Raw genomic sequence first — 25,803 nt, 5'->3', positions numbered from 1 at the left:
AAATAGAAGAGCTCTTGGCTGGCTCAGTCCGTACAGCGTGCAACTCTTGATCTTGGGATTGTGAGTTTGATCTCCACGTTGGGTGTAGAGATTACTGAGAAAAAAAAAGTAAGGTTAAAAAAAAGTAACAGAAGCCTGAGCCATGGCATTAAGAGCACTATTTCCAGAAACTGAGCCATAAATAAGATAACGGCCGGCAGACCTACAGCAGATGGAGTTACACCCAACCTGCCTAGTCTATACCTTCACCTGGACTTACTGACGCCTATAGACACATTCACGTTCGCTATTAGGACTCTTTGCGAGGTGGTGAGACTTTTAAGGCTCATTTTATAAGGGCAGAGTGATGGTTCCTAACCACGTTCCCATGACACCCCGTAGACTATTGTCCTAAAAATGCTACAGTAAAACTTAAATCCGTTAACTTCAAAAAACTTCTTTTACACGTACCATGCTACTGCTTTAGGGAGAAAAGGAGGTCACGCTAAGTTATATTGAACAGATAATTTCAAAATGACCAGGAGCCACCAGGATGCGAAACAGCTGCCTGAGTCTGGTCCTATCTAGACGTAGAAGGTGGGTGCGGCGTATCTAGGACAATACCTTTCTGGTAGTATTTGGAATTGTGAGTCCACCTGAACCCAGTGCAGAGGCCAAAATCCGTCAGTTTGATGTGACCATCGAGATCTATCAAAATGTTGTCTGGCTTGATGTCTCGGTGGATGAAGCCCATCTTGTGGACGCTCTCAATGGCCAGGGTCAACTCTGCGATGTAGAACCGGGCCAGGTGCTCGGGGAAGACCTCCATCCGGATCAGCAGGCTCATCATGTCCCCCCCCGGGATGTAGTCCATCACGAAGTACAGGCTGTCCTTGTCTTGGAAGGAATAGTAGAGCTTGACCACCCACTCGTTGTCTGCCTCAGCCAGGATGTCCCTCTCGGCCTTGACGTGGGCCACCTGATTCCGGTTCAGGACGTCCTTCTTCCTGAGGGTCTTCATGGCGTAGAGGGCGTGCGTGTCCACCTTACAAGCAAGGCACACTTCTCCAAAGGCACCGATCCCCAGGGTTTTGATTTTCACAAACATGGACTTATCCATTTTGGCCCTCTTCAGCCTGTTGTAGTTAGATTCCTTCTGGTAGAGGATCTTCCTCATCTGTGCCTGTTCAGCTTCACAGAGTCCAGCCTGTGGAGAAGGGGAACAAGGAAGTCACGTCAGAGGAGCCCACGGGAGGAAACAGCCAGGGCGGGAGACAGCTGAGAACCGCGAGGGTCCTGACTCGATTTACAGAACCAAGAACACGTATAGGTCCAGTATACTACAAGCAAGACAACAACTGGGTTTGCTCTTCATCTACTTATGTAGACACAAATCTGGACTCTAAAGGGAGGACAAAACCGGCGACTTTAGGCTCTCAGGAAACCTCTAGAAACAAACACCGTTGGCAAAGCAGACCACAGCATTCCCTGGACTCTCAGCGCAATCTAATATTTTAACAGCTCAGGGAAAATGGGAACAAAGAAAAGTCAATGAAAATGGGGCAGCAGAAAGTAAGAGCACAGATCTGATTTTTAGAATTTGAAATCGCTGGCTTTGTGTGATTTAAATTTACTGTAAGATTTTAATTTAAATCATTTCATTAATTACCTTCTCTAGCAGTTTAGTGTCAACTAAGGTATATTTAAAATACTATTTGCTGGGGCGCCTGGGTGGCTCAGCTGGTTGAGTGTGACTTTTGATTTCGGCTCAGGTCATAATCCCAAAGTTGTGGGATTGAGCCCCGCTTTAGGCTGCCGCACGGAGCACGGGGCCTGCTTAGGATTCTCTCTCTCCCCCTCTGCCCCTCCCCTGCTTGCATGTGCACGCACGCTCTCCCACTCTCTCTCTCAAAAAATAAAATAAAATGAGTGAAAGGAAGTAAAACAAATAAGTAAAATAAAATAGCAAAATGAAATGAAAGAAAATGAAATAAAAATATCGCCGTGGTCACGTGCCCACCGGCTGGGTCAGGCGCAGTGCTCACGGCCCCCCTACAGAGCCGGGGGGACCCGTGAGGGAGCCTGCACCATCGGTCATCCCTCCAAGTTGTTGGCCCCATAACCACACCATCGCCCCGGGACGCGAACCGTTTGTAATAACGGGGCAAAGCAGAAGCAAAAGAGAGGTTCCGCTGTGAGCGCCACCGCCAATTTGGAGAAGAGCCGGGCCGGCGGCGGGAACCCGAGGAGAGCTTACTTTCGCCATTTCCTGCTCCAGCTGCAGCCTCCGGTTGACCTTCTGCTGGTAGGTTTTTATGACATTCTCCACGTGCTGCTCCATGAAGAACTTGAACGCATACGGTGAGTAGCTCTTGATGCGCGACTCCCTCTTCTCCTCGTCCCTGCTGGCTTTCCGAACGGGGACAGGAGAGGTCTGGATCTGCTTTTTATCCTTCCCCGGCCTCTCCCCTTTGGCGCCTTTGTGGCTCTTGTCGCTCCGGTCGGCGGGCTCGGCGGCCGGGCCCCCCCGCAGGCTCTGCTCCACGCCGGCGCACAGGCCGTCCACGTCGTACTGCTCGGACTTGCTGTGCAGCAGCAGGTGCTTGGGGTAGGGCGGGGGCGGGCACCTCAGGTCCGGGCCGCCGTACTCCACGTCCAGCGGGTACACACCGGCGCCCCCCAGCGGCAGGGAGTGCTCGTCCTTCGAGTCCAGACCCTCCACCCCGGGCGCGGGCGCGGGCGCGGGCGCGGGCGCGGGCGCGGGCGCAGGCGCGGGCGCGGGCACCCAGGCCGGGTGCGAGGGCCCCACGGCCGTCTGGGGCTCGGGCCGCATCACCCTCACGCTCTTGACCGGGTGCAGGATGTGGGCGGCCGTCACGGCCGTGATGGTGTTGGGGGAGGGCACGGAGGGCTCCGTCTTGCCGGGCACGCCCGCCCGCATGGGCACGGCCACGGGCGGCTGGTGGCTGTTGAAGGAGTTGGTCCTGCTGGGGACCGGGCCTTCGGGCAGGAAGGCCACGTGCTGGCGGGGGGGTGCCTCCAGGCCCGGCTTCTGCAGAGAGTCGCGGCGGGACAGGGTGGAGGCCGGCCACTGCTGGACGGGGGCGCCGCTCAGGTCGTACAGGTCCACGTTGAGGCTGTTCCTGGAGGGCGCCATCAGACTCTGGGGGGGGCTGTCGCTGGCGAACACCTGGCCCCGGGAGCCCATCACGTGCACCTGGTGGGCCTGCTTGTGGTGCGGGTGGGGCAGGTACAGACCGGCCGCCGCTCCCGCGGCCGGAAACGCGTGGCCGGCGCCCGGCTGCACCTGCACCTGCACCGCGGGGCCCTTGGCGGCCGGGCTCGCGTACGCTCCCGCCTCCTTGTTTTGGAAGGAGGGGCTGCGCTGGAGGCCGTAGCCCAGCGGCTCCCCCGGCACCAGCAGGTGCGGCCTGTAGGGGGGGCCTTGCAGCGGGAGGGCTTGGCCCGCCGGCGCGGCCACCGGGAAGCTCATCCCCGCGGACTCCAGGTTGGCCGCGTAGCCTTTGGGCTGGTGCTGATGGCCGCCGGGCACGCTGCGCGCGCTTCCGGAGAAAAGAAAGTCCATGTACTGCCGGGGCACCTCCTCCAGGGGACCGCTGCCCTCGTAGGCTGCCCCGCTCATCTGATGGTAGGGCGGGAAGGGGTCGCCTGTTCCTTCGAAGCTCGGCCTCCGCGGCCCGGGGGCCGGCGCGATGCCCTTCCCTGCAGCGGAAAGAACGCGGACACGGCGTTAGAGGGGAACGGCTCTCGCGGGCCGGCTCCCGGCGCTAGCCGCGTCCTTGGGGGCGGACACCGCTGCGCAGGCTCTTCCGCCGCTCGAGGCCGCCGGACGCAGGCTGAACTCCGCTCTGGCAAACCCGGGCTGCCTTGTGGGTCAGAGCCCCTCGTGGGGGGACCCGGCAGAGCCCACAACCTGTTTTCCTGGGCTAAGAACATGTGTCAAAGGCACACGTAGGAGAGAATCGTTACAGATGTGGGTCTGCAGTTTCCCTTTGGGGCTCTGCGGCAACACAGACCCTGGGACTCCAAGAATCTGGAAATGGACTGCCAGCAGGCAGCAGTTTAATACGAGCCTCCTATCAACGAGAAAACAAAAGTTTAACAACGAAGACACAACTTCTCACTCGACAGACGAAGTGGGAAAGCTCCTTTGGCTGAATGTCGTGAGTCCCTTATCACACTCAGGACCTCAGCTACCAAAAATTCTCCCATCTGTTCATCCTCTAAGAGGAACATTCACTGACAGCCAGTGAGGTAGAGCATTTGGTGCTGGTGCCTCTGGCCCTTCCCGGGGGTCACTAAGGGGGCTGTCCCAGCGCCACTGCCAGTGGCATCCAGCCCAGGGAGGCGCCTGCCAGCCTGCTCTGAGGCTCCGGTGTGAGAAAAGGCGTGTTTTAAAAATCCGTGAAATAAACCTTCCTTTTAACAAACAGACTCCCTCACAGGCCCAAGAGAAAGTAAAAAGCCCACTTTAGGTCTCACTCTGCGCGTTGCCTAACTTTAATATCCACTGAGTTTTCCAACCTCTGTAACACAAAACCTGTCCGCAGCCACCGGCCGCAGGAAGTACCCCAGATTACTTCACACGGGGAGAGGGAGCACCCAGGGAAGTCCCAGGATCTGCCCCCGCTGCCTCCCCTTCTAGGCCCTGAGTGCAGAGCAGGGCAACGTGCCAAGAGACAATCTGTTGACCAGGGCCACACTGAACCTCCCTTCCTGCAAACGGATTTGTGCTTTTCGATGGCAAATCTCCCTCCCCCAGGGCTGCGGGTCTGAGCTCACCTGGGGAGGTCTGCTTAATGACTCGCACAATCTGCTCATTCCTGGGGTCCAGGTAGCCCATCTTGCTGATGTACTCCAGGGCGGCTTCGATGCTCCGGCTGCCAGTCTGCTTGAGGGCCCTGCCGGCCATCTCCTGGGCGGGGCGGGGGAAGCACACAGATGCTTCACTGGGAGGTACAAACGCATGACATCTTCCCACAGAGCCCCTCGGGGACTTCCGATGCTGCAATGTTCACCTCTCTGTGCCTGCTGGGGGCCTGCACCGTGAAATGTCTGCATGAGATGCCCTCAGGTGCCCACGACAAATGCTTAACGCACACTGAACCACGGGCTATAGAGAGTATGTGACGGACAAACAGGTGTTCTGACGGTGGACCAGAAAGAAGCTAAGTTCTGCTTCTCCTTAGGAAACTTCCGGTTGCACTGATAAGTTCTGCTCTGTGGGTAAACCTATGACTAGAACAGTTTAGCGTGAAAACTAGTTGAAGTCAGGGACCCTGGCTGCAGCTCCAGCCCACCCGCAGGCTAACTGGGAGAGGGAGTGACCCGCCCCCAGGGGAGGGGAGGGTTACCAGAGTCATTTATGAAGAGCTGGCTGAAGGCCTACTGTTCGCAGTGCCCAGTGCTCGCTCTGGTAGTTGGGAACTTGCGGCTGGGCCCCTGGTCTAGTGGGAGAAAGAGAGACAGACCCCGAAAGAGCCCTTGGAGCAGTGCCCAGCACAGGACACGGCCTCCGAAAACTGCCTGCAAGATGAACAGGAGACAAGCTGGACCCGCCACGGGAGACACAGCAGACAAGGGTCGGGGAATAGGAAAGAGGGTCAGAGGAGACGGATTCTTCCGGCTCAGAGCGAGGGCACCAGGGACTGACTGTTCGTGGAACAGACGGCAATACAGCTGGCTCCCCAAGGTCGGCCCGAAATTGGGCAGATGGAAGGCACAGCAGAGGAAAGGTATTCTTGGCAGGTGGAACCGTCAAAGCAGCAGAGGCCTGGGGCGGGGGGGGGGGGGGGGTGCGTGGAGAACAGGCTGAGGGGCCAGCAGGGACATGAGAGACAGCAGAGAGGCAGCCACAGGCTGGGCCCGACTGTCCCTGGGTTTTGGCCCTCTTGGAAGGCAGGGACACGGAGCCACGAGATCGGTTTGGGGCAGAACTGGAGGCGTAAGACAGGCCAGAGTGCACGGGAGACAGGAGGGAACACACACCTGTGAGTCGGCTCAGCAGAGCTGTGGGCAAACAGGATGGACGGGACAGGAGAGAGAACACCTCGGAGGCCAGCCTCCTGGAGACTAGGGCGGAACACACAGAGGGGGTCTCAGGGGCGGGAGAGCATGGCCAAGGGGACCCCGTGGCTCAGACAGGAGAGAAAAGGGCTGAGGGTGCAGGAAGACCCCAGGACAGTGAGAAAGCAGCTTGGGGCTGTTGTGGGCAGAGAGCGGCTGTTGTGGCCAAGGGCCACTCTGGGGAAACAGCACTTGTCCCCGACACCGAGAATGCACCAGTCTCCCTGCCCTCCGAGCCAAGCATTGTCCAGGCTGACTCAGATCTGTGCTCCTGCCGGCCCCGGGAACGAGGCATCACACACCCGTGACCTTTACCGGCCCCATCTGTCTGTCTGAATGTCTGCCTCCTCCTCCTCTAGGACCGGGAGAACCCGCTGGGGCCTGGATTCCACGTCACTCGTGGCTGTAGCCACCCACCCAACGCATCAGCCGGGACAACTTGAGTGCTTGCGTAACAGCAAAATCAAGTTTCCCGTTCCTGGCCATATCCCCAGCGCGTGGCAGGACAAAACACGTTGGCTGTAACCTGTGCCTACGTTCTTGGTGATGCCAAGAGACTAGGCAAGACAGTGGGGGGAGGGAGGGGCCGAGACGGGGGGCCCAGCGAGGCCGTGCCGGAGAGCAGGATGGGCAGTGGGACGTGTGGGTGCGTGTGAGGGGGCCGCGTCCGGGGCCGAGGGGCCCGAAAAGACATGGCGAGGCAGACGGGGCCACGGCAGTAAGGACAGAGCTCCCGGTTTAGAAGCAGAGCTCGGACCGACAGGGCGAGTGCCTGACGTGCGGCGGGGCTGCGGAGAGAGAGGTGCGGGGTGAGCACGGCGATGCCCCACCCGCAGACGGGAGGCAATGCTGCCCCCCCCCCCCTTCACAGCTATGTTATGCGATGAGGTCATGGCTGCAGAGAGCTCTCGGCGGCTTGGAGAGAGACACGGTATAGGGCCGCATCTTCTCAGGATGACCCTGGAGCTCTTGGCACCCATTTAAAAACTGGGGGAGCCGACCCGAACCGCAGCCCTTCGGTCAGCACCGACCGCGCCACCTGCCGGGTCAGAAGCGCGGGCGCCGGCTCCCGCGCCCTTCGGGGGGACCCCAGACACGCGCACCACCTCGGTGCCTGCCCGTCGACCGAGTCCAAATGAACACGTTCTCCACCTGTGCCCGTTGCCCGGGCACTCGCGACTCCCACGGTTAAATGTTTACCGAGCTCTGAATCCAGGAACTGAACCGAGCAAGATCAACGGGAGACCACAAACGACGACTGTGGTCACGGCAGTGCTTCAACTCGTAAAGCCCAAGCGACACCGATGAGACAACCTGCTTGTCAAGAACCACCAACTAATCCCGCTCGGCTGTGTCCCGTCCTCGACGTCTGCTCCCCGTGCTCACCTAGCAGGTCAGTGGTGCCTCGACACCAACTCTCGGAGACGCCACCGTGCGTGCAGGCACCGCTAGGTCCCACAGCTGCGGGAGATCCAGGGTCATTTCCGAACCCACCGGGACACGCGCGCCGTCTCTCCTCCAGCCTCAGCGTCAGCCGCGGACTGCGAACAGACCCCAGCAGACGCCAGCCAGAGAGCACTAAACGCAGCCACCGGCACCGCCTGCTGCCCGCGCGGTCGCTCTGTGTGACCTCTCGCCCGCTCTAGGGGACTCCGCTTCTCAGACATCAGGCCGGCAGCTTGGAACGTCGCCACGGGCAGTGGCCCTGGGGCTGTGCGGGGACAGGTGCAGGGAGAGGGGAGGGACGGGCTGCCTGGTGGGAGAAGGCCTGGGCCTCTGCCCTGCAGGTCGGATGCCCCTCCTGGCACAGGTCAGCGGGTAGAGTGGAGCCAAGGGGCCATTACATACCGCATTTCTTTTTCTGTTTCCTTTTTTGGCTTCAGGAGCAGAACCCAGAGACTCATCACTTACACACAACACCCAGTGCTCTTCCCCACAAGCGCCCTCCTTAATGCCCATCACCCGTCTGGACCCCCCCCATGACCCTGTTTTTTCTCTCGAGCTAAGAGTCTCTTATGGTTTGCTTCCCTCTCTGCTTTTATTTTGGTTTTCCTTCTCTTCCCTTATTTTCATCTGTTGTATTTCTTAAATTCCACACGGGTGAAATCATATGGTATTTTTCTTTCTCTGCCTGACTTATTTCACTTAGCATAATACACGCTAGCTCCATATACGTTGCCGCAAATGGCAAGATTTTATTTTTTTGATGGCTCAGTAGTACTCCCGTGTATATATAAACCACATTTGCTTTATCCATTCATCAGTTGATGGGCACTTGGGCTCTTTCCCTAATTTGGCTATTGTTGGAAGTGCTGCTATAAACCTTGGGGTGCATGCAACCTCTTCAAGTCTAGATTTTTGTATCCTTTGGATATATACCTAGTCGTGCAATTGCTGGGTCATAGGGCAGTTCTCTCTTTAACTTTCTGAGGAGCCTCCACACTGTCTTCCAGGGTGGCTGCACCAGTTTGCATTCCACCAACAGCAGACCAAAGTGCCCCCAAGAATGCCCAAATCCTGCCCCAGTGCTTGGGCACTTGTCCGGGACGGTACGCGCTCAAACATCAGCATATTGTGCGCCAGGTGCCTGCACCTCCAAGCATCCTGCACGGGCTGGCGCACGCGGGCCCTCCTTGGCCCTTCCTCCCGCAGCACACACGCATGTCCCAGGGGCCTCTGAACTGTCTCTTCCTCTTACCCGTCCCCACGCCACCCCTGAGCCCCACCCCACGTGCTCTTCCGTCCCTCGTGCTCCTATTACCGATCCGCCCCGGGACAGATATAAAAGTATAAAGCGCAAGGTTTTACGTTTGTTCTTCTTCCCATAATTCTAAAGGGGAAGGGAACGCGTTCTTTTCAGCAAGTCTCGGCGGACACTTCCGATCTCTTCCACTCCCGAGGGGGCTGCCCCTCAAAAGTAACTACGTTCTGTGGGTGCGGAGATGAGACCGAGGTTGGGCGGCCCTGCCCTGAAGCGAGCACGTGGCCCCAGTTTAAGGGGAAGGACAGTCAGGCATCCGGTCCTGTGTCTGACACTAGGAAGAGATGGCTAAGTGATGGAACGGCCGAGTGGGACTGTGACCTGACATCAGTCGAGGAGGAGGGAGCCGCCAGCTGGGAGACAGACGGGAGAGGCCGTGGGTTCCCCGGGCGGGCCGCCTCCCGCTGTGTGGGAAGACAGGGAAAGCGCCAACGAGGGCTACCCCCAAACGCAGGCTGGGAATGTGATAATCAACCTGTCTCCCTAGTTTTACTCTGTGACCCAATTTGCATACCTGGGCCCTTCTTCAGGAGCCTCTGTCTGCTACGGAAGTTCACAAATCTTAAAGCTGTCCCACTGTGTGTCTCTGAACCGCTGACCACTCACTGATTATTAACACTCGCAGACGGAGCGGTACGTCCGTCGACAAGACTTTGATGCCTTTATGTCACCCATCACCACGCACCAAGAAGATCTTACGTACAACTGAATTCTCCGAAAACACTCTAGAAGGCTTCAGTTAGGGCTGAACGTCTCACACGAAAGGCACGCTCCGCCAGCAGGGACGAAGTTTTCCCTTCGAGACGGCCGCGCGTGCTGGGATGGGAGCCGTCGTACGACGGCTAGCTGTGCTAGCTGCGGCACAAGACGCCTCCAGGGTCCCCACGAGCTTCACGGCGACTGCTCCGTGCCCCCTGCTGCAGACCCAACCTGTGCGCACTCGACCTGCCCCTTCCAGGCCTCCCCCCGACCTCCGCGTCCCGCACCCAGTCTAGAAGCTCTGTCTGTCTGCTTGACCCACACCAGGGTGGTGGACGCTCGGTGCTCTGAAGGCGAGAGCATTCCACCTTAGGCGTCTCTCCCAAGGGGTTTCTCCTCTTACATTTTACCAGCAAACTGCTGAGAACTGAAAACAGCGTCTAGCCACAACAAATTCTGGAAAGGGGGAATCTCCCACATCTTGTCTGATGTGCCACGGTCACATCAAGTGGCCAAGTGGGTGAGGGTGGGGCACGTGGCCACACCGCTCTCCCACTGCCCCGGCAGGACCTGGGGCGGCTCCACGCTGGGACCGTCCCACAGCGTCCGCTGGGATCGGCCAGGGCCTCCACTGCAGCTGCGTCACCACCTGACATTCCCGCCACCTGGTCCAGATCCTGCCCCTCCCTCTGAGCCTCCTCCCCAGCAGCCTTGCCCAGGGACCGGCTCCCTGGCAACCAGCTTTGCTGTCCCTCGGCCCCAGACGCATGGGCTCTCGGTCTGGGGAAGGGGCTGTGGTCTGGCCAGGTATGTGCCCCACCTGCCTTTGCTCTGCTGACCTGGTCACCCTCAAATGGGTGCATTTTCTCCACCACTCACACTCACAGGTCCTCTGGGGAAGAGCTGTTGCAAACCTAGTCATGCTCCTGCAATTTCTGACTCATAACTCATAGGAAGACGAAAGTTGGGTTCACACACTCTATATAGCTCGATTATTTTATGGGCATCGACACAAGACTGAGAGTAATTGAAATTCAGTGAAAAGTTATTATGTATGAAGGAAGGAATTTCCTACGGAGATCTTTCCCCCACCTCCTTCCTGGTAAGGAAGCATTTTTGAAACATTAGCAAAGCCATATCCCCAACATTTTAACATTCCAGCTATGAATTTTGGCTGAAAAACTAGAAATGTAGAACTCGGGCCTTGCTGGGTCTATGTGGGCCTGTGTCTCAGTCCTTCCCATACCCACTATCAATTTAAGTTCAAAGTTAAAACGGAGGGAGAGAGGGTCTGGCCGTCGCTCACTGAAGGCCCCATCTCTGGCCACCCGAGCACTGCTGTCCTGGGACTCCAACACCCGCTCTCTCCCCAAGTCCAACGGGCACTTGCTCAGCTTGCCAAGGAAGGAGACAGCACAGCCAGTTTTGAAACTGGGCAGTACTCCTCTTCTCTACCTTAAAAAGGAATGGGATCCAGAAGACTCGATTTCCTGAGAGAACAGCGGGAGGAAGATCCAGAAATGCTAGCAGGGTAGGTAGCCTTGGAAGAAGCCTGCCCGCAGGGGAGGGAAGGTGCCTGGGTGAGCAGGGAAGCGACAGCCGCTCCTGGGAGCGCCAGGAGGCAGCCCGGGAGGCCCACACACTGCAGCAGGGTCTGCTGTTGCCTTTCACTCCCCGAACCAGATGCTTCCAAGAGTTCTTCTGGAAACAAAGCGGAACACAGTGTTTTAGCGCATCCGGCCGCCAGTCTGTCAAGCCTTAATCAGAAACACAGGCCTGGGGCGGGATGGATGTGAATCACCAGCCAGCCCCGCGGACCGGCCTCCCACCTCCCACCATTCTTTGCACGGTATGTACTTCCCAGAGAAGGAAGCACGCTCTCCGTGGGCTTAGGAGAGCTTCTGTGCGTGTGCGCTCCAACGACGGCCGGAAAGTCAGGCACGGAACAAACGGGAGCAACCTTTAGATTAGAAAGGTGATGTGTGTACAAGAAAAGAAAATCAACTCCTACCGCACATCCGTGTGACTCACAGAAACATCAGCCCCTGGTGGTGGCCTCTTAAAGGTCTGCTGGACGAAGCCACGGCACCTACACCTTAGTTACACAGCAAGTGCCTCCGGGGAGGGTAACTGCTCAGCACGTTAGAGGGAAAAGAAACTCGGAGTAGGGAACGAAGAATAAATTTAGCCTAAAATTAAACAAACACGAAAAAGCTGCAACCCAGCCAATGATGAAAGAAGCATGAATACAATAGCATTTGATAACTAGAGCTAGCACCAAAATAAAACAAGTCATTATAAAGATAAATGGGCCAGTGAAATAGAAACCATAATTCTCCTTTGAGGTGAATGTTTGTTAATAAGTATCAAAAGTTAGGGGCACATGGGTGGTTCAGCCGGTTAAGCGGCCAACTTCGGCTCAGGTCATGATCTCCTGGTTGGTGGGTTCGGGCCCCGCGTTGGGCTCTGTGCTGACAGCTCGGAGCCTGGAGCCTGCTTCGGATTCTGTGTCTCCCTCTCTCTCTGCCCCTCCCCTGCTCATGCTCTCTCTCTCTTAAAAATGAACATTAAAAAAAAAATGAGAAAAAAAAGTTTTGACTTAATTTTGTTTTATGTTGAAACGTTTTTGTTAAAGACAGGTCACAGTAAGAATATTTATTTATGCCTCAGCCATGTTCCATTAAAGTAAAAGTGCCTGTATTATGTAGCTACATCATTGTGGGCAGATGACCGAATTCTTCAGATCCCCGTTGAGTCCAGTGAAAGAGCAAGATTTCACAAGGGAATCCCTCGGTTTTGAGGGATATTTGCTAAAATGCTAAAGATGTTTAATTTTGCCACTTTGGAGATAGGTGGAGAGAGGTATCACACACTCCATGGAAACGTCACATAGCAAAACTCCCTTTGGTTTTCAAACACACACGCACACACGGCGACTGTGTCCAGAAGTAAGCACCGACAGCCGCCTGTCGCCTGGACACGCGGGCTGCAGCTCCCGGAGGAAGGCGCGTCCCTCGCCCTCCCCTCCGGTCGCGGCCGGCCTGGGATTTGCTCCAGTGAATGAACCACCACCGATAACCGTGCCAGTCCCGAGCCTCGCCTGGCCTTTAAGAGGCCGGGCTGCTTCCGTCTTGACTCTGTGGCTCCCTGTGGAGCTGGAGAGAGCCCCGTCCAGCCTCAGTGGCTCCAGCTGTCCTGCCGCAGCCCTGGCGTGTGGGTGGCGCCGTTTCGGATGCTCCAGCCTGAGCTGAGCCCCCAGCGGAATGAGCTACACTGAACCCCGGGAGAAGCCCCGCGGAGCAGAGGAACTGTCCAGCAGAGGCCAGCCAAGCCAGACGGTCGTCATAAGTAACACATTATTACTTTTCGGGATGGTTTGTTACACGACACTAAAAAACTGGGTCCGAGGCTACTTCTTCTGCAGCGTGTAATCTGAGAAAGTATGTTCACCTATTCACCTTAAACTTTGAGCGGTTTGTCTGCTAAACTTTTAAACAGTTTAACTTTGCAGAAATATAAGATTATTACTATTAACGGGAACCTAACAAAATGCCAAGAAACAAAACTTCATCAGAAGAGGAGATGATCTCAATACTGATTGCTGGTAGGCTTAGTGAAGTTTGAGAACTTCTGTAAACATCTTTATTTTAGTATATCCCCTTAGGTCGGTCTAGTTTTCTGTAATGGCCCCAATAATAAAATACTTGTTTTGCATTTGGTTATCGTAACTGGGCTGCATACTCAGCAGTAAGTACTGCCTTTTTACATAGTCTTGTAACTTTGTAGGCCCTCAAATAAATATTTGGTTGGGTTACTATTTGACCACAAAATTATTATTATACCTTTAAATGTTTCTGTTCTCTCAAGGGTACTAAATTCCTGGGTGTGACTTATGATAATTTAGGTCCAATCCCTTTTTGAGAAAAAATATACAATTTTTTTTGGTAACGGAAGTAACAGGAAAACAGATGTAACACACGAAGTGTGTTCGGGAGGGGAGCCCGCGTGGCTCAGTCTGTTGGGTGTCCGACCCTTGATTCTGGCTCAGGTCACCCACAGTCGCAGGGCCGAGCCCCTCACGGGGCTCTGCCCTGACAGCTCGGACTCCGCTTGGGGTTCTCACTCCCTCTCTTCCCCTCAGCCGCTTGTGCTTGTGCTCTCTCTCAATAGATAAATAAACATTAAAGAGAATTAAAGTGCTTCAGGAAAGAATGGGCCAATGAATTTTTTTTTTTTTAAGTAATCTCTAACCCAGGAAGGGCTCAAACCCACGACCCCAAGATCAAGAATTGCCTGCTCTACCGACTGAGTCAGCCAGGGGCCCCCGGGTGACTGTGTCAGTGTCTGCTGTGGGAGAGCTTCCTGGGTCCCGACCATACGTGGGCATAGGCATGAACTTGTGTGTGCACACAGCCCGCCGCCCGGGCTGAGGAAATGAGTACTGCACTGGACTTCCCAGCCCCAGCCCCTGACCTGCGGGCACCCCTGAGCTCTGGCAGGAAGCGCCACGGAACAATCCAGCAGCATCCTGATCCAAGGACTAAGAGCCAAGGCCCAAGAGAGCTCGCCCAAGGGCCTCATGAGGCAGAACTGGCTCCGGCCCCTTCCAGAGCACAGACCCCAGTGTTTCTCGTGCCTGGGGAAGCAAGACGTCTTTGGCCGACGGCCCAGGAACGGTGCGGTGGAAGCAATGAGGCCGGGAGCCCCACACAAGGCAGAACTGTAGGGACAGCTCCGGGCACCATTAGCCAGAGGGTCTGAGGTCACAGGCAGGTAGAGGTCCACGTTTTCCCAACACAAAAGAAGACCTAAGTGGAGCCACACACGTTCAAACGACGAGCTGAAGGCTGCCAGGCGGAGGGTGGGGCTGGGTGCAGGTGGCCTTGGGAAGACGGATCAAGCAACTGTGCGGGAGACAGGACAAGGTGATGCGCAGAGACAGGGCGGAGGGCTGGGCAGAGGCTACGAGACCCGAAGCCGGCCTTCCCGACTCCCGCGGCCGCACAGGGCTCAGGCTGGCCTGGGCCGCACCGACCGCAGGCTCTCCCGTGCCTTTCTCTTCCTTTCGAGGTAGGCTCAGACGTCAGGACGAAGGTGCAGTGGGAAGGGCTTGCCGTGCGTGCAGTTCGCCCACAGACCTAACTCTGAACCTCCACCACGGTCTGACAGGGACGGAGGTAAGATACCAAAGGCAAGTTAAGACAAAAGGCCACCTGTCACGCATGTTCTGCGGCCTAGAGGAGCCTTGCTCAGTGGTAAAGAGAAGGATGAAGGAAGGTAATTTGGAGATTTTTTAAAAAAATAATTTCTTAGATGTTTATTTATTTTTAAGAGAGACAGAACGTGAGCAGGGGAGGGGCAGAGAGAGAGGGAGAGGGAGACACAGGACCCGAGAAGCAGGCTCCGGGCTCTGAGCTGTGAGCACAGAGCCCGATGTGGGACGCGGACCCACGAGCTGTAAGATTATGACCTGAGCGCAAGTCGGACGCTTAACCGACTGAGCCACCCAGGCGCCCCGGTAATTTGGAGTTTTGATTCACACTCTTGGTGGGAACTCTACCTTGAGAGGAAAAGGTCTCCAAAAAGGAAAAGACTCAATCTCTACCTCAACCCGTGAAGCTTTAGGAAGAAACATCAGAGCAAGAATGATGACAGACCAGTGAGTGAGGCATGGAAACCTGTCATCAGTGAGCAAAAGAAAACTGTTGCCCGAGATGTGCACATTTCTGCTGAAGACGGCACTACCCATCCCTGGTCTCTAACGCCCACTGTATACACACTTGAAGAGGATAAGTGGGTGGCTGGTTCGATTCTATGAAGGACCGTCTGCCACCAAAGTTTCCGTGCTGCGACGAAGGACCAGCCTGTGCCAGCACTGGACATCAAGCCGGCCGACAGATGAGCCGGAGTCACCGAAGCTGAAGCACAAACAGCTTAAACGTGATTCTGCAAGAACAGATTTCTTCTCCTGGGCTCCAAGCCAGTCCTGGCTCTTGAAATTAAGTCCACGGAATACGTGGGAAGCCTGGCTTCTCTTCACTTGCGGACAAATGCTGCCCGTGAACTTCTCCCCTGGTCTGTCTCTGCACGACCCACCTACCTGAAGGCAGCACATGGGCCTACTTCCCTGGCACATGCCTCTGTCACAGAACCTGAAGCTTGTTTCCTCTGCTTTTTGAGTCAGTAGCTGTTTTTGCTTTTGTGTGTTCCGGGCCCTCAATGCCTCTGTCTCACGTTGTTGGGGACGGTCGGCCCACAAGCATCAAGGGCAGGGGTGTCTCATGCCGTGTACCCACAGCTCTCCTCCCTGTGGTTACTATTTTTTTTTTAATATTACCAAGTAAATGGGAAGGTCTAGAAAGCTAAGGTTCATTTAAGAAAGAAGACAGTAATCTGCTACTTTTACAAAGTACCCTTGAAGGATACAGTGTAAGATATTAAATACACTATAGTTTACTAAAATGTATAAATATATATGAAACATGGTAGTGGAAACTAAAATTCCCTACTTTTTATGTATTTTTCACAAAAAGTTACAGTATAACTTTGAAATGGATACATATTGGAGAGTTAACTTTTAATTCACATCTTCAAGGGCTCAGAAGCTCTGTAACAATTTTCATTTTCCAACAATGTTTTAAAATCCACTCATTTTGTTTCAAATCTGGCTGTGACTACCAGTTATAATTTTTCTGGATTCTATGCTGCTGACAGTGAAATCCCAGGACATGCATTGCCAAATAGCGTTACAAATTTTATGTTAACAAAATACATATCTGTTCGGCGAGAATGTGGAGAAAAGGGAACCCTTGTGCACTGTTGGTGGGAGTGCAAACTGGTGCAGCCACTGAGGAAAACAGCACGGAGGTTCCTCAACACATTAAAAATAGGAATACCATATGGCCTGGGATTCCACTTCAGGGCATTTATCCAAAGCAAACACAAACACTAGTTCGAGAAGATATTTCCATCCCCATGTTTGTTGCAGCATTATTTACAACATAAGTATCCACTGATGGATGAATGGATAAAGAAAATGTTGTGTGCACATCTACGTACACACACACACACACACACAGAATCTTATTCGGCCATAAAAAAATAAGCCAGAGAGTGACAAATACTATATGGCCTCACATATATGTAGAATCTTTAAATACCCAAAACCTAAAAAGGGGCCTTCCTTTCAAATTGCAAAAGGACTCAAGAACACACAGCTCCGGTTCCAGTATTCTCAACGCCAGTAACTGTCCCCATCACCCCTCAGCGCCTTCAATCCTGCCGTCCTAATCGTCTCACAGAACTTCGTAACTGGAACTAAGTTGTGGGGCGCCTGGGTGGCTCGGTCCATAGAGGGTCCGACTCTTGATGTCGGCCCAGGTCATGACCCCAAGGTCATAGGGCTGAGCCCCACACTGGGCTCCATGCTGAGCGTGGAGCCTGCTTAAGATCCTCTCCCTCTTTCTCTCCTTCTCCCTCTGCCCCTCTCCCCTCCTCGCTCTCTCTCTCTCGAAAATAAAAACAAAACAAAACTTTGTAATTGGAGAAAAATTATCCTTATTAGTGAGGATATATAATTAACTACATAGTGAAGGAAACAATCTGAGATGTTAACACTGCATCTTATCTCTGTGTGGTAGGATCAGGTGTGAATTTTATATCCTTCATACTTTTCCTACACTTTGCAAATCTGTAATGACTTTGCATTGTTTTTGTATTTAGAAAATAAAGTCTCAATAAAAATGCATCAACCCCAGGGGCACCTGGGTGGCTCAGTCGGTTAAGCGTCCGACTTCGGCTCAGGTCATGATCTCGCGGTTCGTGGGTTCGAGCCCTGCGTCGGGCTCTGGGCCGACAGCTCGGAGCCCGGAGCCTCCTTCAGATTCTGTGTCTCCCTCTCTCTCTCTCTCTGCCCCTCCCTGCTCACGGTGTGTCTCTCTCTGTCTCTCAATAATAAACGTTAAAAAATTTTTTTAAAATGCATCAACCCCACCTTCTCATACATATACGCAAACACCCCACCAGTAATGCCTGAACTCAGGTGCTCCTCTCCCCCTGGCCTTTCTCACTCTGGCTGGAATCTCCTCCTCGCAGGGCCCGCCTGCACACTCCTGCCCTCTTTGGCCTCTGTCCCCTCCCCCCGAGCTACGATCCACCACGTGGGCTGTACTCTCAGTGGCGGGCCACTCTGAAATGCACCACAGACATCTGCCCTGTGGCTTAATGTCCTGGGACCCTTGCTCACACGGCTTCCGATGCGGGAGTGTCAGCCCGCCCCCAGCTCCAGCTTCACAACTGCCTACACACTTCTGCGGCCCGGGCTCAAGCCCTTATCCCAGCATGGGCACTCCCCGACGCCCGTCCCCTCACCCTGCAGCCAGCACCCGGGAGAACTGACTTCTGTCTCCTCGTATCAGAATGCCTTGTACACGCCACCGTCGAACTGATGCCCCTGAGTTGCACTTACTGGTTCGTATGCCGTCTGCCCCTACTGGACTGTGGGAACATTGAACGAAAGCCCACTACTGAGTCATTTCGAGAAACGTACCTACTGAGAGCCCACCACATGCCAGGCATCATCGTAGGCCCTGGGGAGACAGAGGTGAACAAAACTGAAGAAGATCACAAAGTGACGACCGAATGTGTAGGTGTTGCGACGGTGACAAGCGCTAAGGGGAAAAAGTCAAATGAGGCTTATGGGGAGAAGGTGATGTCAGGTCAAGGGTAGTGGGGCTGATGGGGAGTGTGTGAGGTCAGGTCAGAGGTAGCGGGTTGCTATTTTATAAAGGATGCTCAGGGTGCCCGGATGGCTCGGTCAGTGAAGCGTCCGACTTGGGCTCAGGTCACGATCTCGCGGTCCGTGGGTTCGAGCCCCGCGTCGGGCTCTGGGCTGACAGCTCGGAGCCTGGAGCCCGTTTCGGATTCTGTGTCTCCCTCTCTCTCTGCCCCTCCCCCACTCACACTCTGTCTCTATCTCAAAAATAAGTAAAGGATGTTCCCAGACCTCTCTATTATGGCAACATGTGGACAGAGATCTGAAGGAAGGGAGGGAGGGAGCCCAAAGGTTTCTGCAGGAAGGGGGCACAGTGACTAAAAGGCCTTGAGGCAGGCGAAAGACTGTTGAGGAAAACGCAGGCTCGGGGTGGCTGGAACAGAGCAGGGGGTCAGGGTGCTGAGACTCAGGACCCGAGTTACTGGGACGCTGCTCACAGGAAGCAGTGCGTTTACGTGAAACCAGCCGATCCAACTGATTTCACCCCAGCTGCCAGCGGCACCCTGCCCTCCCCTCCCCTCCCCTCCACGTCGTGGTTCCGACGTGCGGGACCTGGTCCCCCAGGCTCATCTCGGCATTTCAGCGCTGACAAACCACCGGCCAGGATCTCCGCGCACACAGGCCACGATGAGGACCTGGCTTTCACCGAGTGAGATCAGAAGCCACCCGAGAGCACAAGACCTGCTTTCTGCTTTAAAAGGGTCGCTGCGGCCACTGTGTGAACGGACTCTAACGGTACGCAGGGAGAGAGGGGGTCGGCCGACACCCCAGACCCGACTGGCTGTCCACATGCTCTGCCCGGCGGCAGGGGCTCCGCTGGGCCTCCTGCTGGGCTCTCAGGAGGGTCCTCTCAGCTCCCACAGGGCCTCGGTTACCGGCTCCTTTGGCTCCAGACCACAGCCCTTGGTGGGGGGGGGGGGGTTGTCTTCCTCAAAGTGGGGGCAGCCTTCTGGGTGTTGTTGGAAGAATGACTCAAGACTGAGACAGAAACAGAGCCAGGAACTGTGCATGTGGTCTCCAACCCTCAGAATGACTCCAAAATGTCGGCACTCACGTTTTATGAAAGCCAGGAGACTGAGGCTCGGAATGAGTAATCACGTCTCAAGTTCATGCCATCGGTGGTTCAAAACCCAAGCAGTCAACAAAAAGTCCGATGTCCTTAGTAATCACAGAAACTGCATTTTTTTTTTAAACAAGGGGCTATTTCACACCCCTCAGATTGACATGTATTTAAAATGTCTGGGAGCTCCAGTGGTGCAATTGGTTAGCGCGTGGTACTTACAAAACGTCTGATGTCACCAGGTATTGGCAAGGACAGAGACCTGCCCTGATAAACCGAGGAAAGAAGTGCGAATTGGTGTAACCATGTAGGTGAATACTTTGACGATATCCAGGAAAGTTAAAGATGCTCAAATCCTGTGACCCTAACATCCTAACATCCTTCAGAGAAATTTCCACGTTCATAAGGAGATGCTCACTGCACTTCTGTTGGTAAAAGAAAACTGGAATCAATCTGAATGTCCGTCAACAGAGTAATGGATAGATAAGGGATGATCTAATTACACAGTGCAATACTGAGCAATTAAAATGAATTACAGCCTCTTCTATCAACAAGGAAAAATCTCAAAAACACGCTGAATAAAAAAAGCAAGTTGCAAAATCATATCGTATAGAGTTTTTTTGAATTTGTAAAACAACAGCGTAGATCGGTTATGGTGTGCGAGGGAATGAGAAGATGGGTTCAGGACAGTACTTGCTCGGGAGGGAGGGGACAGATCAAGGTTGGAGAAGCCAGAGAAGCTTGACTACATATGTAATAATGCAGGGTTCCTTTAACAGTCTCTGAAACAGTATTGCAATTCCAGACTTCAGCTCTATTACAAAGCTGTAGAAACCAAAACAGTATGGTACTGGTACAAGAATAGACACGTAGAACAGACACACTGTAACAGAATAGAAACTCAGGAATAAATCCACAATTATTAGATGAATAATATGTAATAAAGCGTATCTAATGGGAAAAAGACAGTCTTTTTAGCAAATGGTACTGGGAAAACTGGACAGCAACACGCAAAAGAATGAAACGGGGCCACTTTCTTATACCACACCCAAATATAAACTCAAAATGGATGAAAGACCTAAATGTGAGACAGGAAACCATCAAAATCCCAGAAGAGAGCTCAGGCAGTAATGTCTCCGACATCAACTGTAGCAACATTTTTCTAGAGACGTCTCCTGGGGCAAGGGAAACAAAAGCAAAAATAAACTATTGGGACTACATCAAAATAAAAAAGCTTCTGCACAGAGAAGGAAACAATCAGTAAAACTAAAAGGCAGTAGTGTCCAAAATACGGAAAAAAACTTCTGCAACTCCACACCCAACAAACAAATAATCGAATTAAAAAATGGGAGAAGACACCAAACGCACATTTCTCTGAAGAAGGTATACAGATGGTCCACAGACACATGAAGAGATGCTCGACATCACTTACCACTGGGGAAATGCACATCCAAACCACAGCAACATGTTACCTCACACCTGTGAACAGCTAAAACCCACAACACAAGGAGCAAGTCTTGGAGAGGATACTGAGGAAAAAGGAGCCCCCTGCACTGCTGGTGGGAATGCAAACTGGCGTAGCCACTCTGGGAAACAGCATGGAGGTTCCTCAAAAAATAAAAGTAGAACTACCCTACCCCATGACCCAGTAAGTCCACTACTGGGTATTTACCCAAAGAATACAGAAACACTAATTCAAAAGAATACAGGCACCCCAATGTTTACAGCAGCATTATTTATAATAGCCAAATTTTGGAAGCAGCCCAAGTGTCCATCGATAGATGAATGGATAAAGAAGAGGTGATCTATCATGGATAGATACACACACACACACACACACACACATATACAAAGACACACAATGGAATATCGTTCAGCCGTAGAAAAGGATGAAATCTTGCCATTTACAACAATATGGTGCTAAGCGAAACAAGTCAGAGAAAGACAAATACCATGTGATTTCACTCCTGTGTGGAATTTAAGAAACAAAACAAAGCAGCAAAGGGAAACACAGAGAGAGGCAAACCGTGAAACAGACTCTTAACTACAGAGAACAATCTGAGGGTTGCCAGAGGGGAGGAGTGGGGTGGGGTAACGGGGCGCCAGGCGAGGGGACTGGGGAGTGCTCCTGCTGCGATGAGCGCTGCGTGAGGCATGGGACTGGTAAGCACTAGACGACACACCTGCAACTAGGATTACACGTATGTTAACTAACTGGAATTAAGATAAAAACTAAAAAAAAAAAGGCTCTGAGACAAATGGGGGGAAATGTTCTCTTATTCTCCTTTTACAAATGTTTGAAAGATTACATCATCATCATCAATCATCACCACATATACTGAACAATAAAACCAACACCCAGTTTCTCTTTGTCCCACGGTCTTTCTTCACAGTCCTGCCTCCTTATCCTGTAAGCATTCGGGGCCAAAAACTGAGTCATATTCATGTTTGTATTCCACTGTGCTTAGCAAACAGGGACTGCTCACTGTTTGGTTAAGTACCGAGCGAACGAACACATGTGCAAAAGCACAGCCCTTCATCCCGTGGTTTCCCCCCCACCTTGCAAGTTCTTGGAAGGCAGGAAAAAGCACCATTTCACATCCGAGTCAGTGTCCTTGAGACCTTTTCAAATAACCCATTCTTCCTTTGCACCTGCTCCTATCTTCTCACCTTCTCCTCTCAGGCGACTGTCTGAAATCCCTCTTGCAAATTGGTTCAAATTCAAATTGTCTGTGGACAACTGGCCCAGCAAATAATGTCTAGGAATGAAATAGTTAATTAGAAGTATATCTATCTGGGTGTTGCCTATGGAGTGAAAAATTACAAATGGACTGAGTGTCCCAAAATAAACTAATGTCTATCATTCATATAGTGAACTACAACACCGTTTTTAAAAAAAATAATGTGAGGGAATAAAATTTCATGACATGGGAAAACATTTATACTATACTGCCAAGTAAAAATAAATCAACAGGGGCTCCTGAGTGGCTCAGTCGGTTAAGTGTCTGACTCTTGATTTTGGTTCAGGTCATGATCTCAGGGTTGCTGAGATCAAGCCCTGCGTCTGACTCTGTGCTGACAGCTGGGAGCCTGCTTCGGATCCTCTCTTTCCCTCTCTCTCTGTCCCTTGCCCCCCTCCCCCCCCCACCTTTTCCATAAAATAAATAAATATTAGAAACAAACAAAAAAATGGTAACAAAGATACATATACGACTTCAGCTCATGCTTGGTGCATTAGCCGCAAGTCTGGTTACTCTTGGTTTACGTTTCGTTCTCGTCGTAGCTCTTACACGACAATCACGGTGAAGAAGGGATCTCAGTAGCTGGTAGAACACAGAACTAAATGCAGAAGAGCTACGGACCCCACAGATGCCCAAGCGCGTGACGTGAGCCCACAGGGCAGGGGAGGGTGAGGTGTGCAGCAGAAAGCAGGTGCTCTGCTGGAGGTCCATATGCAGGGCACCTGTGTCCTCAGGTCCCCACCCTGGGCAGGAGGCACTGAACCAGAAGCACGGGCATCGGAGACCGTAGTGCAGCCAGGGGCAGACAGGAAGCACCAGAAGGAAGCAGAGACTGGGCCACACATGCTGAATCGACGATGGCCCGTCAGCGACCCTCTCCTGTCCTGTGGACAGACCTCCCAGAGCCACTGCCCATCCCCCCTGCACCTCACAGACTTGAGGGGCTCCCCTGGAAAAACCCAAGTGTCCCCGAGACGAGCCTCCAGAAACAGACAGTTGAGGGACTGGCTCTCTGCCTGATCTCCCTACAGTGAAGAGCCCATCAACAGGCCCCACCCCACAGTCCCTCCACTCAGCATCTCAGTGCGTCACTCCCAAATATGAACAGCCCCCGATCACCAGACCCTCGGGAAAGTCTTCCAACAGGAAGTCAACACAAATCAAACAGTACCTGCGACAGGACCCTGTTCTCGTGAGACCTTACGAAATCACAGCTTATCCCACACGTTCACGGTAGCCGCCTCGCGGTGGCAACAGCATGACTCTCCATAAACGTGCGCCAAACACCCCCTGGGGGACCCGTGACCCTTCCTGCTTCCTCTCGCTTCTCCTTTGGCCACTATTCTGAAACGTCTGCTCCCCCTCACTCAGCCCATCAAAGGCCGACACGGACTTGTCGACGCGGCGAACGTGTGTCAACTTCTGCTTGAAAGAATCGCCACATCGTCTCCGCCCCCCCGTGGGTCTCAGACCTTCGCCAAATGCGAAGGCACGCTGACCCTTGGCTGCAAAAGACGTGGCTGGAAGTAATGTTTCTCGTTTCAGGGAGGATCGTGTTCTTAAACTGGTCACTGGACCCACAAGTGGCAGAAAGCGGATGAAAAAAAATCAGAAAATGCACAACTTCTTAGGCGCATTAACATTTTCTCTGAGAAAACAGCGGTTTTGAACGGCAGGTGACCCCATGTGATGGATGATGAAACAGTTCTCAGTACACGCTACTGCTGGGAGGCTCTGCCCCGGTCCAGGAATTTCAAGATCTGTTGTGCTTCTGTCTCGACTGGACAGTCTGGGGGCAAAATACCACCAGCAGGCTAGGACAGGGCTAAGAGTTCCAAAAATGATAGAACACTGCACTTATTAATTTTTGCCAGAAGCGTCAGCCCTCCCACGAGGAAATTTTCTATTCCTGTTTTCTACCTAACAGTGCTCCGACCCTCAGAGTGAATTCTTAGGAAATGCCATTTATGCCACCGGCCACAGCCCACAACTATAAGCAGTTTGGTGGATTTTTGAAGGAAATGGGCAGCTTGAGAGGATGACGTTGGCAGAGGGCCACGTGCCGTACAGGACCCTTTACCTAAATCATCTCCCGTCAACCCCACAACTACCCTGTGAAATGAGAATTACCCACCACGGTTCCGAGACGGAAAAACCAAGACTACAACAGATCAGTAATTCACGTAGAGTGACAGAGACAACACAGCTCTCTGCCTGATCGTGGATGGGCTGGTGTTCAGAAGCTGGTGTTGTTTCTGTTACAGAACAACTAGTTGAGGTCCAGGGTTTTGTTCAAGCCAACGACTTCGGGATTTCAGCTGTTAACGTTTCGTTTGTTCAGAACAGTTACTAAACCACCAACCAGTAAGGGGCCCTGCTCTGGGTACTGGGGCTGCAGCAGTGACAGAGCAGACCAAAGTCCCTCTGCTCATGGGACTTCCATTCTGGGGGTGGGGAACGTTCCTACACCTAACGATTCTCGTTGCTTGCTCACTCAGGCCAGTTACGTCAACCAGCTGTAGCACTTAGGTGCGGTGGGGGCTGCTTTTAGGGGTTACTGGTAACTACTCGCTAGAGTTACGGAAGCATGAGGTTGGTCGGGTGGGACCTGGACCGTTGTCCTCACTTGATGCCCAAGTCCTAGGCCCATCCTCAGGGTGCGAGCAACGAGCCTGAGCCAGGACTATCATACCTCGGAAAAGCAAAACCCAGCGTGTGCTAATTCCAAAACGCGTGGAAAGAGTCGAATTCTCCGTAGACAAGATCTAAGACAGGCAGGCAAAAGGTAAAGGTGGGGTTGTTTGAAAAGCTGCACTCGGAAGTCTGTGATACAAAGTCTTGACCTTTTTTCAAGGCCGCAGCAGAGTTCCATTTTAGCGGTTCGCCTTTCACATTTATGTTGGAATGCTCTTTCCTCTTACTCTCTGAAACGTCCTTGTCCTTGTCCTCCATGAAGTTTGTGTAGCTCATTTAAAAATGAAATAAGGGAGCGGATTTAAAAGGCTAAACGCTTTAGGGGGAGCAAACAGATAAGAAGAGAGTTACTCTAAAAAACCAGAACAGGACAATACGAAGTCTGTGATGCCGGTGAGCATCCCTGGACGCTCCCTGGACGGGGACGGGGACGGGGACACGGATGGGCCGTGTGTGGCGCTCGTGAGCCCAGCGGCCTTCCTTCTCACTCGTGCTCTCAGATGGGAGCAAACCGCAGAGGACAATTAGCAAGTCAAGCGGCTATCCTCTCAGGTCAAATGATCTATCTGAAACAAGTTCCAGGACTGAGACACAGCAGCCAAAGAAAGCAGTCACGCAGTCCGCTTCGACAAACCAAAAAAGCCCGTTTGCACTGCCGTATGGTTTGGCTTAGCTCGAGACGCGAGTATGAATACAGCGTAACCTTTGCTAAGGAACGGCCACGAAGGAAGTATTTTCAGATGAAAGGCATATGTTTGATGTGTATTACAAAATTCCACGCCGGGAGGGTTTCACGGTAGCTCTTTCAGGGCGCTGTGGAGGCAGCACCCTCGCCAGCGATGCCCGCCTTGGTCGCGGTCACGGCGTCAGAAAGGCACACGCCAGCAGCTCGTCCTCTCATGTGCGTCCTGCTGGCCTCGCTGAACTGGGACGGTCCGTTTCTGGAGCCAGCTCTGCCGCTATCCAAGCTGAGCAACACAAACAAACGTCACGGGGCCAGGGAAGGGAT

General features: G+C 53.2%; 1 protein-coding gene across 1 annotated transcript in view; it reads right to left on the bottom strand.

Annotated features, from left to right (window-relative positions):
* LATS2 (large tumor suppressor kinase 2) overlaps window positions 1-25,803 on the bottom strand; it is a 76,219-nt gene that overhangs the window by 7,967 nt on the left and 42,449 nt on the right. The window contains exons 3-5 of the mRNA XM_019448002.2: window positions 4,783-4,915; window positions 2,237-3,702; window positions 604-1,186 (exon numbers count right to left, since the gene is read on the bottom strand). Coding sequence (XP_019303547.2) covers window positions 604-1,186; window positions 2,237-3,702; window positions 4,783-4,915 — 2,182 coding nt within the window. The remainder of the gene's footprint in view (window positions 1-603; window positions 1,187-2,236; window positions 3,703-4,782; window positions 4,916-25,803) is intronic.

This window comes from Panthera pardus, unplaced genomic scaffold, assembly GCF_024362965.1.
Source record: "Panthera pardus isolate Hobbes unplaced genomic scaffold, ASM2436296v1 HiC_scaffold_1, whole genome shotgun sequence".
NCBI classification, from domain to species: Eukaryota; Metazoa; Chordata; class Mammalia; order Carnivora; family Felidae; genus Panthera; species Panthera pardus.
The sequence above is the reverse complement of the archived record's forward strand: the minus strand, read 5'-3'. Positions and strand labels throughout refer to the sequence as shown.